The sequence below is a fragment of the Phoenix dactylifera genome, unplaced genomic scaffold, assembly GCF_009389715.1.
Source record: "Phoenix dactylifera cultivar Barhee BC4 unplaced genomic scaffold, palm_55x_up_171113_PBpolish2nd_filt_p 000384F, whole genome shotgun sequence".
Classification (NCBI taxonomy): Eukaryota; Viridiplantae; Streptophyta; class Magnoliopsida; order Arecales; family Arecaceae; genus Phoenix; species Phoenix dactylifera.
In genome coordinates, this window is record NW_024067831.1 from 219,733 (window position 1) to 238,250 (window position 18,518).

The window sequence follows — 18,518 nt, forward strand, 5'->3', positions numbered from 1 at the left end:
ACCCATATGGCTAGAGACCATGTATGTGTGCAGTCAAACTACAATAACCTCACTGTGAGTAGCCGAAGCACCGCAGGTCAAAGGACCAGTCACACTACTGCAACATCAAGCAAGTCACTGACGAGTGGATAGACATCCAAGTGACTTCTTGTATTGGTCACGCTCAGTACCCTTGTTCTCTAACAAGCACCTGCACTATTACTTCAGTGTCCCCACACCATGGACTCGAGTCTCGTCCATCCATAAGGAAAGTAATGTGTGCACTATTACTTCGTGATGATCCATCGATCAGGAGCATTCAGAAATTAATCACCAATGATGCATGGCTCAAATTCTTAACTCTTAAGAATATGCATCATCATCTTATTAATTCTTGGACGATTCATAGACACATAAACAATATGAATGAAAAAGATGCCTTTTATTTATTTAATAATAATAAAGTCAAATACAAATTATGTCCCAGAATTAATTATGTGTCATCCAAAATTGGCTTCTAGGGCATACATCTAACAGTCATGACACATGGCATGATCCTATGATGAGGCGCATGATTAGAGTTGACCTAATCAAGGGATAAGATTTATCCCTTGAGATTTTATTTGTATAATGAAAGGTATATCCTTTAATGCGCCAAATAATAAAAGGAGAGGAGGAGGAGGCATGGAATAGGAATGGAATGATTTCAATCATATTAATTTTCTTCCTTAACACACGCCAACACCTCATCACCCTCTCCCTCCAACACCTAGAAAATGCAGGATTCTTCCATAAGGGAAAAAAAGAAGCAATCTGATTTTGTGAATATCAGAGAGCCCATCTCCTCTTCTTCCTCATACATTCTTGTCCTTTCTCGAAGAAGATCAAAGGTTGATCACTTTCGAGAAAGATTGATTTCAGCCATCACAGGACATCCTCGCGAGGTAGCACTTCCGTGGATGTTGATCAGCCCAGGGCTTCGTGTGGACGATCCATAGGGGCCTGACAAACTGTGCGGCTACGAGACACGGATTTATTTGTTTCTATTTTCATAAAGGTATGAATCTAGAGACTTGTCTAGAGATAGATTTTTCGCTAGCATTTTAGTTCAGATTCAATACCCCAAGGGTTCATACCTCTATTGGGGCTCCTCACGGAGTAATATCTAGAGTCTATTCGATGGATATTCAGAGATTAGTTGGATCTAAGTTGTTTAAGTTTAGAACTTAAATAAGGTCTTTCATTTCAGATCTTATGTTAATCATACATTAGATTTTAGCATAATCGTTTAAAAGATCCCGACACTTTGATTATGAGTTTTTGTAGTGATGTTTTTGAGATTTGATTTCTCTTGCATGGTAGAATTAAAATGTTTAATTCGATCTTTCCGCTGCATTTTTCAAACATATAAGAACTATGTATGGCTTCATTCTCCTTTTGAAGGGGTACGTAGGAAACCCGAATAAGTGCAGCCGCCGGTTTTAAAAAAAAAAAATAAATTTCAGCATGCTGCCACTGCTAGACTGCATAGATCTCTTTCAGAGGAGAGGGCCCAGCACGCTGTCGCGGACTCCAAGGCTTCGATAGAGTTTTGCAGCGAGATGTTGGTGGCCACTAGAGACTCCTTCAAGAAGGGTTTCACTGTCTGCTGGGGAAGAGTCTATAAGATGGATCCTATGCTCAACCTTAGCTTGGTCACCTTCTTGGGCGAATGCTCGGGCGAGGAGGCCTTCCTTCGGGAACTGGGGAGCAAGTCCAAGGAGGAGGAAGAGGAAGAAAAGGAGGAAGAGTCGAGGAGAGATGCGTAATTGTGTTTGCTGCTTTTTATCTCTCTTTCCCCCCTTTTTTTGTGTTGGCTCGGCTGCGAGCCGTTGTTTGTACTTTTCTTCCTTTTTTTGCCAAATGAATGAGAGTTTGCTCGTCTTTTTACTTGGTGGCTCCGCACTGGGCTTCCCAAGTGGCTGCTTCCTGATCAACCACGTATTGGTGTTGTGACGAATTCTGATCGGCTGGTCCTTCTGGTGAGCTGTGGCTGATTTGGAGGCGTATCAAAATTTATAGAGGTATGAGGATCCAAATAAGCCTATAGCCTTTTAGCATTTTGCTCCCACAAAATGGGAGCAAAATAGAGGGTGGAAGAGTCAGTTTGCAGTTTCTTCTGCATTGTGTTTTCATATTGAGCACATAAACCTTATTTTCTAATAAACAGATTTTTTGTCATATCATGAATTATCAGGTTAAGGATTGGCTAAACTTTTGGAACTATACTCTTTGAATTCAATTAATGATTGAATGAGAAGCTTGAGGTGGTAAGTTTACCCTAGAACCCAGGATTTTATTATTGAAGGGCAATGTTTGGGTACAACTTTGCTGGTATTTAGCCTTACTCTTTCAATAAATCTATTTTATCCTAGTGATAAGTGTTATTGTAGTTGTTTTATCATCCTTCCAACATTCATCAGCCAAATAAAGGGAAAAGTAATTGCTCTCCTCATCCTTGAAGTGTAGAGTGTTAAAATATTAGAATATTACACAATACTAACATTCCTTCTTTTGTTGTTTAATTTCTTGATAAGACATCTAGAGTGATTAAGATTTATAAACTATTTAGTTGTCATTTTGGTTTTCTTCATTTCTTCCTCGCACACAAACCCTTGCCCATGGAAATTATTAGAATTCCATTTGATTTTTCCAACTATACTTCTATGACTTTTCAGTCTATTGACTGAACAATTAGTTTTATTATCACAGGTTATCTGCAAGAGCTTATCTACAAGCTCAGCAAAGTGGGCCAAGCTATTGAGAATAATAATCTCTCTGCAGCAAGTTCTGTTTTAGGCCCAAGTGCCAATGCTGATTGGTTACAAAATGTCAATACAGCTTTCACAAAGGTTGGCAGACAACTACCAGTTACATTTGATCTAGGCGTCCCTGTTCAGAATTATTGTAAATAATTATCTTAATCCTGCCCTCGTAATTCATTTGCCAGCTAAGCTCTAGTCCTGAAGAGAAAATTGAGGTGGACACATTCAATTCCTCATTGGCATCTTTATTTTCATCAGGTGCCGTTCATGTTACAAACTGGCTCCTTTTATCCAGACATTCTGCTATTTTTCAGTAAGGTTAAGCTAACATGCCCTCTTCTTGCAGTTGGCAAGCGTGACATCGAATCATCCAAACTGGCTTTTGTATCATCAGCTACTGCATTGGAGAAGTGGATAGGCTTGACTGGCTTAGTTGGTCAGCTTAAAGGTCTCTGACACAAAGTTGGAGCCTTGTCAGCACAGTGCAGTAACAGTTTTTTTCCTCAGGTGGATTTGAGTTCTGTATGGCATCCTGTTGTTTATATCTTGCTTTTAGGTGCTTTAGGTTTCTACTATTACTAAATTTTTCACAGTGGTAAATTCATCAATCCTATCCCTTTTTTGGTAGTAGTTGAGAACAGCTCATTGAAATGCAGTTAATTAAAACCAACGACATAGATGGGCATCACCTACTCTCCTGACCTCACTCTCGCGGTGGGGTGGTAATTGTTGGTTGTCATGTATGATCGCCCAAGCTTGTAAACCGTTAATGTTTTCTGGAGAATCCAGGGATGCGAATCCATAGCATGCCTTTCATTTCATAAAACTTACCAAGTTTGAGAATAGCAAGACTTATTATATATGTTATTTGCTGTAGCACTTCTTTTTATGGTGATACTGTGATAATTACTGTGTACTGCTTTTGTGTTTAATTATTGCAAGCGGAAATGTCGAACAACTGGTTAGAGAATTCACCTTTAAAGATTGTTTGATCAGAATATTTTCAATGTAGCTTCGAGGAAGAGGTAAGGTGGTGGCGCAAGTGAACATTAATGACGAAACCCGAGAATTTAGAATTTGGTGGGCAGATTACAGATTAATTGGAGTAGAGTTGATGAACGTGATTTCTAAGCTACAATTTTTTTTTTCTGGCTTCAACTGGAGATGAATTAATGTGTAAGCAGATTAAAACAGGGGATCTTCAGTTGAATAATTGGAATAAATTTCAAAAAACATGGTGGAAGCCTTTGGGCGTCTCCTGAGGCAATTTGGAAAACCATGTAGTGGAAAAGACAAAATTCTTCCTATAGTTTAATAGGAGGGAAAGTTACCTACTGCCGAAATTATTTTAAAGAGGCACTGGCTGTTCCTTCTTAGTTGTGAGAGGAAAGCCCTGATCATTTGTTCTTCAAAGCAATTCTCCAAACGAGTGTATTTTTTGATTTTAGGGAAGCTCAAAAATACTTTGGGCTGAATGGAAAAGAATAGCAACCAACAAGGTTTGAAGGTATGGCTTCTTTTCGCCGCCACCGATTGTTGGTCCTTGTGGTTAAAAAGAAATAGCAGAATTTAGTCCAGCAGATCAAGTTGTTGACAATTTCCCTTGAATGATTGTCTCATTCAGTACTACCCCAAAGTCCGGCTGCATTGGAATTCTTTCTTCTGAATGATTGTTTCCTCTGATTTTTGTATCTTTTGTATTTATACTCTTGCTTTCCTCTGTTCAAATTTGTTTCTTTTCTTACACCTGCTTATGTTCTCTCCAAATAAAAGTGAATGAGCTTGCAAATCTTTGCTCTTAAAAAAGGACAAAAAAGAAAATGTTCTTGTCAGATTTAAATGTATATATATGTGACGCAGGTCTGGATTTCAGTGGATGAGTTCTATGTTTTATCCAAGAAAAAAATAATTTCAATCCTTTCCTAGTTAAATCATAACTTTGTTGCAATAAGATACCTCAGCCACCATATTCTTCCTGAAACTATGTAAGCAATATATGCAAAGGGTGTCATTTTGGAGAGAGGACAAGGCTTTGGACAAAAATGGAATAAACAATACAATATTTGGAGTCGTGCAGGATTTATTAAAAATAAACAATCAGCAAATAAAAATACATATATATTAGATTCACAAATGAATTAGCAAGCAAATAAATAATAAATAATGATGTTTAGATGTGGCCTCAATTAGGGGCGAACCTGGTGGTTGGGGGGTGAGGATGATAGTATTATTTCGATGATTAACACAATAATTGAGAGAATATCAAATTAATAATGCAGTTTAACTTGATACATCATTAATGAATGTCATATCCTCGATACATTCATGATACGTTAAGAAAATGAGATCAACATGACTCATAATGATTAACAACAAGATAAAATATGTAGTAGAAAATGATAGAGAGCTTTTAAATCTAATTCGGCAAAGTTTCAAGTCAAGTAGACTGTTAAGGGCAAAACTGTAATTTTTATTGTTAAGGGTATGAAGCTCTATCGTGTCATACACTCAAAATTATTTGAAATATACTCTATTGACTTTATGAATTAGTCTAACCTTAAGATGCAGAAAATTGTGAGTTGATCGACCCCAAAGAGGTTTGGAGTCGACCCTGATACATATGGCACGCACTGGCACGGAGTGACACACTTGGCACAGAGTAAGAGTCGACCCCAGAAGAGGTGGAGTCGACCCTGGCACGTTTTGGAACGATTTGGCACGTACTTGTAAAAATGGCACAGATGAACAGTAACTGGGGCCGACCCCAAGAGAACATGAGCCGACCCCAACGTGCAACCTCAAAGAAAACAACTCTCTGGAATTTACTGAGAGGGCCGACCCCAAGTTTCCTTGAGCCGACCCCAGGTGGAGTTGTCCCCAGGAAGACTTGAGTCGACCCCAGTGGAGCCGACCCCAAGAGAACATGAGCCGATCCTAGGATGAGTGTCCAAAAACCGTGTCTCTAGAATCTCTGAGAGGGCCGATCTCGACGAATTTTGGGTCAACCCCACTGTAGAACGGGTCGACCCCAAGAAAGCATGAGTCGACCCTAGTGAAAATAGTCAGAAAAACAAGGTTCCGTGGTTCTTGAGAAGGCCGACCCCACTGTAATAGGGGCCGACCCCACTGTAGTAGGGGTCAACCCCATAGAAGTTTGAGTCGACCCCAAGGCTGATGAATAGTAACTTGAGCCGACCCGAGAGAAGTTTGAGTCGATCCCAAGGCTGATGAACAGTAACTTGAGCCGATCCCAGAAAAGCTTGGGTCGATTCCAGCACGGCTGACAATATAACGACTAGTTCTGCAGATGTACTTTTTGAGCTCCCAACGGCTAGAAACGGCTAATTTTTCAAATCAAACAGTTGGAAAGTGATCTATAGAGGTTGGAAGGTATTTAAGAGATATTATTCATCAGAGGAAATTATCTTTTGCAAAAAATCAATAGAGTATTCAAGAGAAAGCAAGCCCAGGTGTTCTTCATCAAATTGCTTCATTCAAGTCTCAAAAAGAAGGTGGTTGAGCAATCTGAAAGTGCATTCAACAGCTCCACCAACCTATTGTGAAGTGAAATTGATGCGGGGAAGTGTGGGATTCAATCTCCTGCAGCCCGCTGCAATTCACAGCAACAGGAAACAGAGGAGTTTGGGCTCAGGAAAACAGAGCTTCAAGTTTTTTTTCATTCACCGTGTAAAAAAAACAAGCCAAAAGGAAAAAGAGAGGCGGCGGCCCTTTACACCAATCCTTTTTATAGGGCCACGATCTCCCTCTAAACCCTAACAATAAGGACTCAATTCCTAACCAAATTCGAATTAAAACAGACTCCTAATCAAATTAAAATCAAGCCAGATTTCAGAACAAAATTCAGACTTTAACAGACTCAAGTTCAGAAGTTTCAAACAAAGTAGGACTCAATTAAACCAACATTCAGGATCTTGTAGACCGTGGGATTGATCTCTAGGATCAGGAGATCAAGTGGGATTTGTTGGAATCCAAGGATCGCACTCCATCCGCATCGTCTTCCTTGGTTTCGTCTCGTCCATACCCACCCTGTTCCCAGGCCAGCAGAACTTCAGCAATAGGGGAATTTTCAGCAATTCCTTGATCTGCATCAGTCCCCTCCACTTGGAAAGAACTCGTCCCTGAGTTCCTCTCAGGATACAGCGGCTCTCCCGGATCATGATACTCATAGAGATCAGCAACATTGAAAGTTTTTGAGATTCCCATGTCTTCCGGCAAGTCAATCACATATGCGTTACTATTGATCTTCGTTAAAATCTTTATGGCCCATACTTCCGTGGCTTCCACTTGCTGTATGCTCCCACTGGAAATCTCTCCTTCCGCAAGTAAACCATTACCTCATCTCCTTCTTTAAACTCCTTATATCGCCTATGTTCATCCGCCTTGGCCTTGTACCGGGCATTCATACCTTCCAAGCGCTTCTTCACCTCCAACTGTGTTGCTTTAACTTCCTCCGCTAAATTTTCTGCTGCTACACTCTTTCCTGGAAATTTTGGTAGACGAACTAAATCCACAGCATGCTTTGGAGCTTTTGTATAAACAATAGAGAAAGGTGATTTACCGGTGCTTCGATGATTAGCACTATTGTAAGCAAACTCTGCTTGGGGCAATGCATGATCCCAATGCTTCGGACTATTCCCACAAATACAGCGAATTAGATTTCCAAGGGTTCGATTAGTGACTTCTGTCTGCCCGTCAGTCTGAGGATGTGCAGTGCTACTGAATTTTAAGGAAGTGTCAAACATTCTCCATAAAGTAAGCCAAAAGTGACTCAAAAATTTTGAATCCCGATCCGATGTGATAGATTGTGGGACTCCATGCAAACGGACAATCTCCCTGAAAAATAACCTTGCAATATGGGACGCATCTGATGTCTTTTTACAAGGGATGAAATGCGCCATCTTGGAGAAACTGTCCACAACGACGAAGACTGAATCCACACCTCTCTGCGTTCGGGGAAGACCCAATACAAAGTCCATCGATAGATCCTCCCAAATGTCATTTGGCACAGCTAGGGGCATGTAGAGACCGGTGTTTTGAGACTGTCCTTTTGCTGTTTGACAAATATAACACCTCTGGACAAACTTTCCAACATCTCTTTGCATTTGTGGCCAATAATACCTCTCCATAAGACTAGCAATGGTCTTGTCTCGGCCTAGATGCCCACTAAGCCCGCCACCATGAAGGTCTCTAATCAGCTTCTCTCTCAGTGATGATCTGGGAATGCACAAGGAATTACCCCGGAATAAATAACCCTCTTGTATGTGAAAATCTTCCATTGCATGATTGCTGGAACACTTGGCCCACACATCCTTGAAGTCATCGTCTTCAGCATACAACTCCTTCATGCATTCGAAACCCACAACCTCCAAGTGCAAGGTTGTCAATAATGTGTTACGCCGACTCAATGCATCTGCCACTCGGTTCTGTTGTCCAGATCGGTGCTTCAACACAAAAGAAAATTTCTGCAAGAAGCTTACCCATCTGACATGCATGCGGTTCAAGTGGTTCTGGCTATTGATGTACTTCAAGGCCTGATGATCACTGTATAAGACAAACTCCCTCTGAACTAGATAGTGCTCCCAGTGCTTCAATGCCCGGATGATGGCATAAAACTCAAGCTCATACGTAGTCCATTTCTGCCGTGCTTCGCTGAGCTTCTCACTGAAGTACTCCACCGGCCGCCCTTCTTGAGTCAGAACAGCCTCTATCCCAACTCCCGAGGCATCACACTCTACCTCAAACAGCTTCTCAAAGCTTGGCAAAGCTAGCACTGGTGCCGAAGATAATTTTTCTTTTATCAATTCAAAGCTAGCTTGCTGAGGCTCTCCCCATTGATACCGACCTTTCTTCATACAATTCAGTAATAGGAGCGACAATGGTGCTGAAATTTCGAATGAAGCGCCGATAAAATGTTGCTAACCCATGGAAGCTGCGGACTTGACTGACATTTGTGGGGGTGGGCCACTCCCGTATTGCCCGCACCTTCTCTTCATCAACATGTATACCGTCGGCCCCAACAACAAACCCCAGAAACACCAGGCGGGTAGTTACAAAGTGGCACTTCTTAAGATTGACAAACAATTTATTTTTCCTCAATGCAAGCAAAACCGCCCTCAAATGTTCCTTATGCTCAATCTCTTTACGGCTATAAACCAGGATATCATCAAAATAGACAACGACGAACTTTCCAATAAATGGTTTTAATACCTGGTTCATTATCCTCATGAAGGTGCTCGGTGCGTTGGATAGGCCAAAAGGCATGACCATCCACTCGTAAAGTCCATCCTTCGTCTTGAATGCCGTCTTCCATTCGTCACCGGGCCGAATTCGGATCTGATGGTAGCCGCTCCGAAGATCAATTTTGGAGAAAACCTTTGCTCCTTCCAGCATGTCCAGCATGTCAGTCAAGCGGGGAATGGGAAATCGGTACTTTACCGTTATCCGGTTGATCGCACGGCTGTCCACACACATGCGCCAACTTCCATCCTTCTTCGGTGTCAACAAGGCTGGCACTGCGCATGGGCTCATGCTCTCCCGAATCAGCCCCTTCTTCATCAGATCTTCAACTTGCTGCTGCAGAATTTGGCTCTCCTTAGGGCTCAGGCGGTAATGAGGTAGATTGGGAAGGCTTGCGCCAGGCACTAAATCAATGTGGTGCTGAATTTCTCGCATGGGAGGCAGCCCATACGGCAATTCTGCAAGTGTAATATCCTGAAATTCCATAAGCAACTCCTCAAACTCCTTGGGCACCGGCTGCATGCTTGCTGAATTTGATTGCTTCGCGGCCAGCACCAGAATTTGCTTGGTCTCCTTGACGTCCTCCATGAACTGCTCTGCTGAAACTGCAAGAAAGAATTTCCCCTCCACTTGAGAAGATTTGGGGATGCACCTTTCATTCATGGGAACTAGGAGGATTTTCCGGCCGTGCCACCGAAACAAATAGGTGTTGTCCCGACCCCTGTAAGTGACGTCCGTGTCATGCATCCATGGGCGCCCCAGCAAGACATGGCAAGCATCCATGTCCACCACATCACACACAACCTCATCCTGGTAATACCGTCCAATTGATAATGGGACCTTGCACACCTTGTCCACTCTTGTTTCAGCACCCTTCTTAATCCACCCGATCTTGTAAGGAGACGGATGATCTTCGGTCTTCAATCCCATTGCACCGGCCAGTGCCAAGGAAGCAATGTTCTCACTGCTGCCACTATCAATGATCACATTACATACTGTTTTATTGATGGTACAGCGAGTTTTGAAGATCTTGTGGCGTTGGGACTCCTCTTTAACCTTTGGAGAAAGCAAAATTCGCTGAACTACAAAAGAAGCTGGAACCCCCTGATCAGGCGTCGTCACGGTCACCTCCTCCTCTTCTGACCGCTCCTCCTCTTGCTCTTCTTCCTCATACAACACCCCTTCATCCTCCTCCGCCTCTACTACGTTAACGGTCCGCCGCCTCGGGCACTCATTGGAACGGTGCCCAACCTCTTGACACCTGTAACATCTAATGGGCATAGGCTTTTCATAAGGATTGCTGCCCCTCGGTGCCACAGGTTGCTTGCTAAAATTTCCGGCGCCCCTTGATGCAGTTGGAGGTAGAGGCTGACTCGAAGAGGTGGCACCATCAACGCCCTTCGGTTTCGCCGTGGTGGGGCGTGAAGGAGTAGCTCGATTTGTGGGTTGAAACTGATTCGCCCTTCGCGTCGCCTGTGCCTCCAGTTTCAAGGCTAAGCTCGTGGCTTCGGATAGACTCCACACGGGATAAAGATCCACTTGGTCTCGGATCGCCGGCTTCAACCCACCAATGTACCTCGCCACCTGCTGATTTTCTGTTTCTGACAGGTTGTTGCGGGCATTGAGTCGGTTGAATTCATCTGTGTATTCGATCACCGTTCGGGGGCCCTGTCGACAATTCTGATACTGGTGGTAGAGTGCCTGCTCGTAGTCAGGCGGGAGGAAACGACTTCGCAGGTGCTGCTTCATCTTGCGCCAGGTAGAGATCTGCATCTTTCCCTGCCGCGGACGGTTGTGCTGTAGTTGATCCCACCACGCGGAGGCTCCACCCTTCAACTTGTAGGCAACCAGCTTCACTTTTTTCTGATCTGGGATCTCCATGTAATCGAAGAATTTCTCCACCTCGGCCAGCCAATCCAGAAATCCCTCGATGTGGAGGTTGCCGCTGAAGGTTGGAAGATCCACTTTTAGTCTAAAATCAGAGGAGCCATGGTCTCCTCTTTCACGCCGAAAACCCGCTGGTTCCTGGTTCCGTCGCGGACGCCACCCGCCAACGTCGTCGTAGACCCCTCTTCCATCAGGCGATCGACGTCGTCGTTCGCCCCCTGCACGCCTGAAATCAGCCTGCTCGGGGTTTCTTCTCGGGCATAGACCATCGAACTCGAAGAAGGCGGGTCCTTCTTCCTCATCTTCGGACGAGTCCATGAGGGGTTGCTGCCTATGCCGGTGGGGAAGATCTCGCGCCGGTGCTGGTGGTCCACGAGGGAAGGCCTCGCCGGCTGGCACCCGATCCCGGTTGAGATCTCCATGATTTCCGATCCTCAACTCTTGAAGTGCATGCTGGATGTCGCGCACAGCACCTTCAAGGCCTCGGATCGCTGCCCAAAGCGCCGGCACCCCGTGATCACCGTTGCCGGGGTGAACGCTCGCAGCGCTGTCATCCGCCATCGAAGCAGGAGAAGCCTGCTCTGATACCAAATGATGCGGGGAAGCGTGGGATTCAATCTCCTGCAGCCCGCTGCAATTCACAGCAACAGGAAACAGAGGAGTTTGGGCTCAGGAAAACAGAGCTTCAAGTTTTTTTTCATTCACCGTGTAAAAAAAACAAGCCAAAAGGAAAAAGAGAGGCGGCGGCCCTTTACACCAATCCTTTTTATAGGGCCACGATCTCCCTCTAAACCCTAACAATAAGGACTCAATTCCTAACCAAATTCGAATTAAAACAGACTCCTAATCAAATTAAAATCAAGCCAGATTTCAGAACAAAATTCAGACTTTAACAGACTCAAGTTCAGAAGTTTCAAACAAAGTAGGACTCAATTAAACCAACATTCAGGATCTTGTAGACCGTGGGATTGATCTCTAGGATCAGGAGATCAAGTGGGATTTGTTGGAATCCAAGGATCGCACTCCATCCGCATCGTCTTCCTTGGTTTCGTCTCGTCCATACCCACCCTGTTCCCAGGCCAGCAGAACTTCAGCAATAGGGGAATTTTCAGCAATTCCTTGATCTGCATCAGAAATAATCTGAGCAAAGAAGAGAAGAGCATCCTCAAAGTGATAACTATTTCTCATCTCTTCTTTTAGTGCGTATTTGTTATATTTGCTCATTTAGGAGCTACATACTTCTTCCTTTTAAATTCCTTGTAAGGTTTGTTGGTGAGCCTGTAAAACCAACGGTGTAGATTGTTGGTGAGCCCGCAAAACCAACGTAGGTTATTGGTGATCCCGAAAAATCAAAGTATAAAGGTTTTTGGATTGTAAGCCCGAAAAACAATCCAACTGTAATCCACAGGACGTAGGTGCTTAGGAGAGCACCGAACAACTATATTTCTTGTGTGTTTGCATTGTGTGTCTTTCTAATTTCACTACACACAATTAATATTAACTAAACTACCCATTCATCTATCAATTTGATTAAGGGATTAAAAATTTAGAAAATCCAATTCACCCCCCCTCTTGGCTTGTCACCTAGGGCAACAAGTGGTATCAGAGCGGATGCTCTCATAGTATTTGTTGATCTCATGATCAAGAGCCAAAGATCATGGCAACCCAAGTAGGATGTTCTATAAGCGAGGGGCAATCCACAAATAGACCTTCTTTGTTTAATGGCACGAACTACACATATTGGAAAGCTAGAATGAGAATATTTATTCAAGCTCTAGATTATGATTTGTGGAATATTATAACTAGAGGATCACACACACCCACAATTAGCATAAAGGGCACAATCATTCCTAAACCTGAAATAGATTGAAATGATAGTGATAAAAGACTAGCGCAACTAAACGCTAAAGCGATTAATGTACTTTACTGCTCCCTAGATGTAAATGAGTTCAATAGAATATCTACATGAACCTCCGCCAAAGAAATTTGGGATAGACTAGAAGTCATACATGAACGAACTAATCAAGTTAAAGAGTCAAAAATAAATATGTTAGTACATAGGTATGAATTATTTAAAATAGAGTCCACTGAGTCCATAATTGAAATGTTCACTAGATTTACGAAAATCATAAATGGACTAAAGAGCTTAGGCAAATTTTATACTAACTCTGAATTGGTGTGAAAAATTCTCAGGTCTCTACCAAAAGTTTCGGAGGCCAAGGTAACCGCAATTCAAGAGGCAAAGGATCTCATGTTAGAAACCCTGCCCATGCCGCAGAAAATTATCAAAATTCAGATGCAGTGGAAGAGGCATGCACGGGATCAACCGTTCATCGCATGAACGTTGTTCAAAAACCGTTCGTAGATAGATAAGGATTAAAACTTTTAAAACCTTTTGGAAGATCAGATCTTCACCTTGTGCGGGTAGATGATCACCGCAAACTGATGATCATGGTTTTGGATGAAGGTTCGCTTGAAGCCGTTCAAGTGCCCGGCCTCTACGGGTATCCACACGAAGCAGGAACTGATCCAAGCTTTCTATCTCCCCGGGGTGCTAGCTCCCTTGCAGAGATAACTTTGATGGCTGATCTCCTCTCTTTCTTTCAACTCTTGAATGTGCTTGAGAGGAGGAAGAAGAAGGATGAAGAATAGTAAAGGAACAAAACCTCTGCAGCCTTCTTTCTTTTCCTTGCGTTGGAAGGAGGAAGGGAGGATGAAGAGGCCACCTTTCTTTTTCTTCCTTTGCTTGCGGCTGAACCAAGGAAAGGGGAGGAGAGGGGGCCACGAATTGGAGAGGGAGAGAGCTTCAATGATGCCCTAGGTCAGCCCCCACGCCTCCTCTTAAATAGCATGTAGAGCTCCTACTTTGTAGGAGCTCCTTGATAAACTTCCAAGAGGGGCGCCGGCCCCTCTTCTTTGCCGCACCAAGCAAGAAAAAGGAGGAGGGGCGTGTGCCCCTCCTTCATAGTTAACCTAATCCTCCTTTAAGGAGGATTAGGAAGTGAGGATGATAATGTTATTTTGATGATTAACACAACCATTGAGGCCATATCAAATTAGAAATGCAAATTAACTCGATACTTCATTGATAAATGGCACACCCTTGATACACTCATGATACATTAGGACTATATGGTCAAAACCACTCTCAAGAATTGATAAACGAGATAAAATTTGTAATAGAGAATGGTAGAAAGCTCAAGAATCCATTTTGGCAAAGTTTCACGTTAAAAATACCTAAAAGGGCAATTCGGTAATTTTCACTGTTAAGGATATGAAACTCTATTGTGCCATGCATCGTAATTTGCTTGGAATATCATATTGTTGTTTCAATGTGCATAACTAACCTTCAAAGTGCAGAAAAACATGGTTAGAGTCGACCCCAATTAGTTTGGAGTCGACTCTGATACATTTGGCACGCCTTGGAACGAAGTGGCACACCTTTGGAACACTTGGCACAGAGTAAGAGTCGACCCTAGAAGAGATGGAGTCGACCCTAGCACGTTTTAGAAACATTCTGGCACATTCTAGCACTTATGGCATGGATGAACAGCACTTGGGTCGACCCAAGTGAAAGTTGAGTCGACCCCATCTTCAAGCTTCAAGAAAACAAGTCTCTGGAATCTCTGAGAGGGTCGACCCCAATGGAACTTGAGTCGACCCCACCTTGAGTCGACCCAATCTTGAGTCGACCCAACCTTGAGTCGACCCAAAAAGAGTTGAGTCGACCCAAGTGAAGGAAGGCTGAAATACAAGGTTCTGTATTTTCTGAGAGGGCCGACCCAAGAAAAGCTTGAGCTAACCCAAGTCTGATGAATAGTGGTTTGGGTCGACCCCAGAAAAGTTTGGGTCGACCCAAGCACGGGCAGAAGCATAACGGCTAGTTGTGCAGAAGTGCTTTTTGAACTTCCAACGGCTATAAACGGCTAGTTTCTTCAATCCAACGGTCAGGAAGGACTATTTGGAGGTTGGAGAAGTATTTAAGAGGGAGTATTCATCAGAGGAAGAAAGCTTTGGAAAATACATCAAGTGCATTCAAGAGAGAACCCTAGCAACGCAAGCTTCATTCAATTGCTTCATTCAAAGAGCCAAAAGGAAGTGGTTGAGCAGATTCCAAGAGACATTAAGAGCTCCACCAACCCTTGAAGAGTGAAGCAATCTTGACAAAGAAGAGAAGAGCCTTATTAAAGGGATAACTATATTCTAAACTCTTCTTTGTAGCTCATAATTGTTTTATTTGCTCATTTAAGAGCTTTAGTTCCTTGTTCTTTATTCTTGTTGTAAGGTTTGTTGGTAAGCCTGTAAAACCAACATTGTAGGTTGTTGGTAAGCCCGTAAAACCAAAGTAGGTTGTTGGTAAGCCCGTAAAACCAACGTAGGTTGTTGGTAAGCCCGTAAAACCAACATAGGTTGTTGGTAAGCCCGTAAAACCAACGTAGGTTGTTGGTGAACCCGTAAAACCAATTGTGAAGGTTCGTTGGTGAGCCCGTAAAACCAACATAGATTTTTGGTGATCCCGAAAAACCAAAGTGTAAAGATTTTTGGATTGTGAGCCCGAAAAACAATCCAACTGTAATCCGCGGGATTATAGTGAATTCCCACGGGGTCGCTTGGGGAGTGGACGTAGGTGCTTAGGAGAGCACCGAACCACTATATTTCTTGTGTGTTTGCATTGTGTATTGTCTTACTTTACTACAATTACTTACTCATCAATTAACTCGATTAAGGAATCGAAAAGTTAGAAAAACTAATTCACCCCTCCCTCTTGGCTTGTCACCTTGGGCAACAAGTGGTATCAGAGCAAGATGCTCATATAGTATTTGTTGATCTCACAATCAAGAGACAAAGATCATGACAATTCAAATAGACAGTTTTCTAGGAGAGGGACAGTTAATTGATCGACCTCCACTATTTAATGGCATAAACTACACACATTGGAAAGCACGCATGCGCATTTTCATTCAAGCACATAACTATGATTTATGGAGTATCATAGTCAACGGGCTACACACAAACACTAATCATGATAAGAAAATGGCTCAGCAAAATGCAAAAGCCATGAATATTCTATATTGTGCATTAGATGATAGTGAACTTAATAGCATATCTTTTTGCATAACTGCTAAGGAAATCTGGAATATGCTTGAAGGTAAATATGAATGCACTAATATTTTTAGTGAATCTGAAACTAGCTCTGAAGAAGAAGAGCAGCAAACTGAAATTAAAAATCCTTGCTTTATGGCACATGAAGATAAGGTATGTATTGGAATACAAAGTGATTTCTCATTCCAAGATAAAATACATGCTGAAACTCAATCTGATTTTACATTTGATGAACTTCATGATGCTTTTTCTGATCTATACTTAGAATATAAGAAGCTTAGTTTAAAGAATAAAAAGCTAAATCAGAAAAATCTATCTCTTGCTGAAAGCTATGATATAACTCAGAAAAATAGTAAATTACTTTCAGAAGACAATGAAAGGCTAACTAAAGAAGTTAACAAATTTAAGCCTATAGTTGAAAAATTTACTATCAGCTCTGAAAAACTGAACTTAATGATAAATAATCAAAGAGCTGAATTTGAAAAGGCTGGATTAGGATATCAATCTTGGTACACACAAAAATTTCTTAATGACATATGTGTTAAATCCTCCACTATCTATCCTAAAACGGATTCTAATTTATCTGATGAACCTAATGAACAAAAACAGAAAATTAAAAATCCATCATCTACTTATATTAAATCGATGTTTGTTAAATTTAATAAGAGTATGCAGAAATACATTCCTTATAATCCTAAAATCTGCAAGCCTATGGACAAAATAGCTATTAAGAAAATATGGGTTCCAAAAGGAACAATAATAGCTAACCTACAAGGACCCAAAAGAGCTTGGGTTCCTAAGTTGAAAATCTAAATATTTTCTGTAGGTGTGTCTAGCACTCAAGGCTCCAACAAAAGATGTTAATTTAGACATTGGGTGCTCTAGACATATATTAAAGAATGAAACTTAAAATATACTTAAGAAAAGTAATTGAAATGAAAAGAATAATGAAATTAGTAATCCTTGCATCTCATCATTCTCTTTGCCTTAGTATCCAATTAAAACATAAATTGCAGGTATTAATCAATTCTGTGATATAGGTAATGTTGCTGGTGGTCCAAACCGAGAACGATTGGCACAGCGGTGTGAACGGGGTTCCGTTTGAGTTGCCTTGGTTGGTATTGATTGCGCTCCACCTTCCACCGGGAAACCTGCAAGCAAGCCTCGCACCACCACTGGGGTAGTGGGGGCCCTCCGACGATCAAGTCAGAGGAGATTGGAGGAGAAGGAGAGATAATAGTAGCAAGTAAGAGAATGCTCTGGAAGTTCTCGCTTACCCCTCCCCCCTCCTCCCCCCAGCCGCATATATACCAGGCTGGGGGGTCTTTCAGGGGGGTTCGTCATCGTGGGGCACGATGGAGCTGCCACTGACACGGCCGTTACAGGGCGTCATGGGGCAGCGCTGGGTACGGCCATGACAGGGCGTAGTGGAGCTCCGCCTTGTACGGCTGTTACAGGGGATCGTGGAGCAGCGCCAGATACAACCGTTGCAGGGAGTAGTGGAGCAGGAGGCTGCGGCGTGCCACTGGGGAATAGCCTGTCGTTATCGAGAGATGTCCGACTCGGGGTCGGGCTGCGGAGACGAAGATGTCCGACTCGGGGTCGGATTGCTGGATCAAGGGGCAGCCGACTCGGGGTCGGGCTGCGGAGCCGAAGATGTCCGACTCGGGGTCGGATTGCTGGATCAAGGGGCAGCCGACTCGGGGTCGGGCTGCGGAGCCGAAGATGTCCGACTCGGGGTCGGATTGCTGGATCAAGGGGCTGCCGTAGTCTTCCTGGGCGCGCGTGCCGGTCACGTGGGGCATGGTGGCTAAGTTCCCCCGTAACAGTAGCCCCCCACTTCCGAGCCCGGAACCAGAAGGGGAACGGGTGAAGGGAGTGATGCTTCGAGATTGCCGCCATCCCTCGGAGAGGCGCGCGCGCTTCGAGCTCCCCGCCTTCTTTATGGCGTATGGCGGTTGTTGCTGACCTGGCAGTCTGAGGATTTCGGCGGACATCCTTCCTTAATGGCGTCGATTCGCCTTTGGGGCGCGAGCGACCCTTCGGCAGCCAGGCGTCCTCTGGCGTCACCGAGGCGTCACCCACCTTTTCGCCTATTTAACCGGGGGCCCTCCTCCGTCCGCCTTTCTCTTTACAGACATCTTCGAGTTTCTCCTTTGCGCTGCCGTCATTGCCGTCGGACTGTTCGCTTGCTCCTCCTTTGACGCTCTCGGAGCCGTTCTTCCTTCTCTTCCGGTGAGTTGCCCCATTCTTCAATTTAAGGCTCTCCATACTTTCTCCTTTTGTATTAGTGTACTCCAGTCGTTCCGGTCCTTTCCCCCTTCTTCTTTTTAACTCTTGGTAGCGTCTCGCTGACTCCCGACTCTTGAAATTCTTCTGGCGCTAGGCCAGGTATCTGAGGGTTAGGCCTCAGGGAATTCTTCCGGCGCTAAGCCAGGCATCCGAGGGTTAGGCCTCAGGAATTTCTTCCGGCGCTAAGCCAGGCAT

At 43.5% G+C, this 18,518-nt stretch overlaps 1 protein-coding gene across 1 annotated transcript in view; it reads left to right on the top strand.

Moving 5' to 3' along the window:
* Positions 1 to 3,672, top strand: part of LOC103698096 (thylakoid lumenal 16.5 kDa protein, chloroplastic) — a 68,523-nt gene extending 64,851 nt beyond the window's left edge. Inside the window, exons 2-4 of the mRNA XM_039118607.1 lie at positions 2,731 to 2,870; positions 2,969 to 3,041; positions 3,130 to 3,672. Of these exons, the coding sequence (XP_038974535.1) occupies positions 2,731 to 2,870; positions 2,969 to 3,041; positions 3,130 to 3,239 (323 nt within the window). The 3' untranslated portion in view covers positions 3,240 to 3,672. The remainder of the gene's footprint in view (positions 1 to 2,730; positions 2,871 to 2,968; positions 3,042 to 3,129) is intronic.
* Positions 3,673 to 18,518: the final 14,846 nt, after the last annotated feature.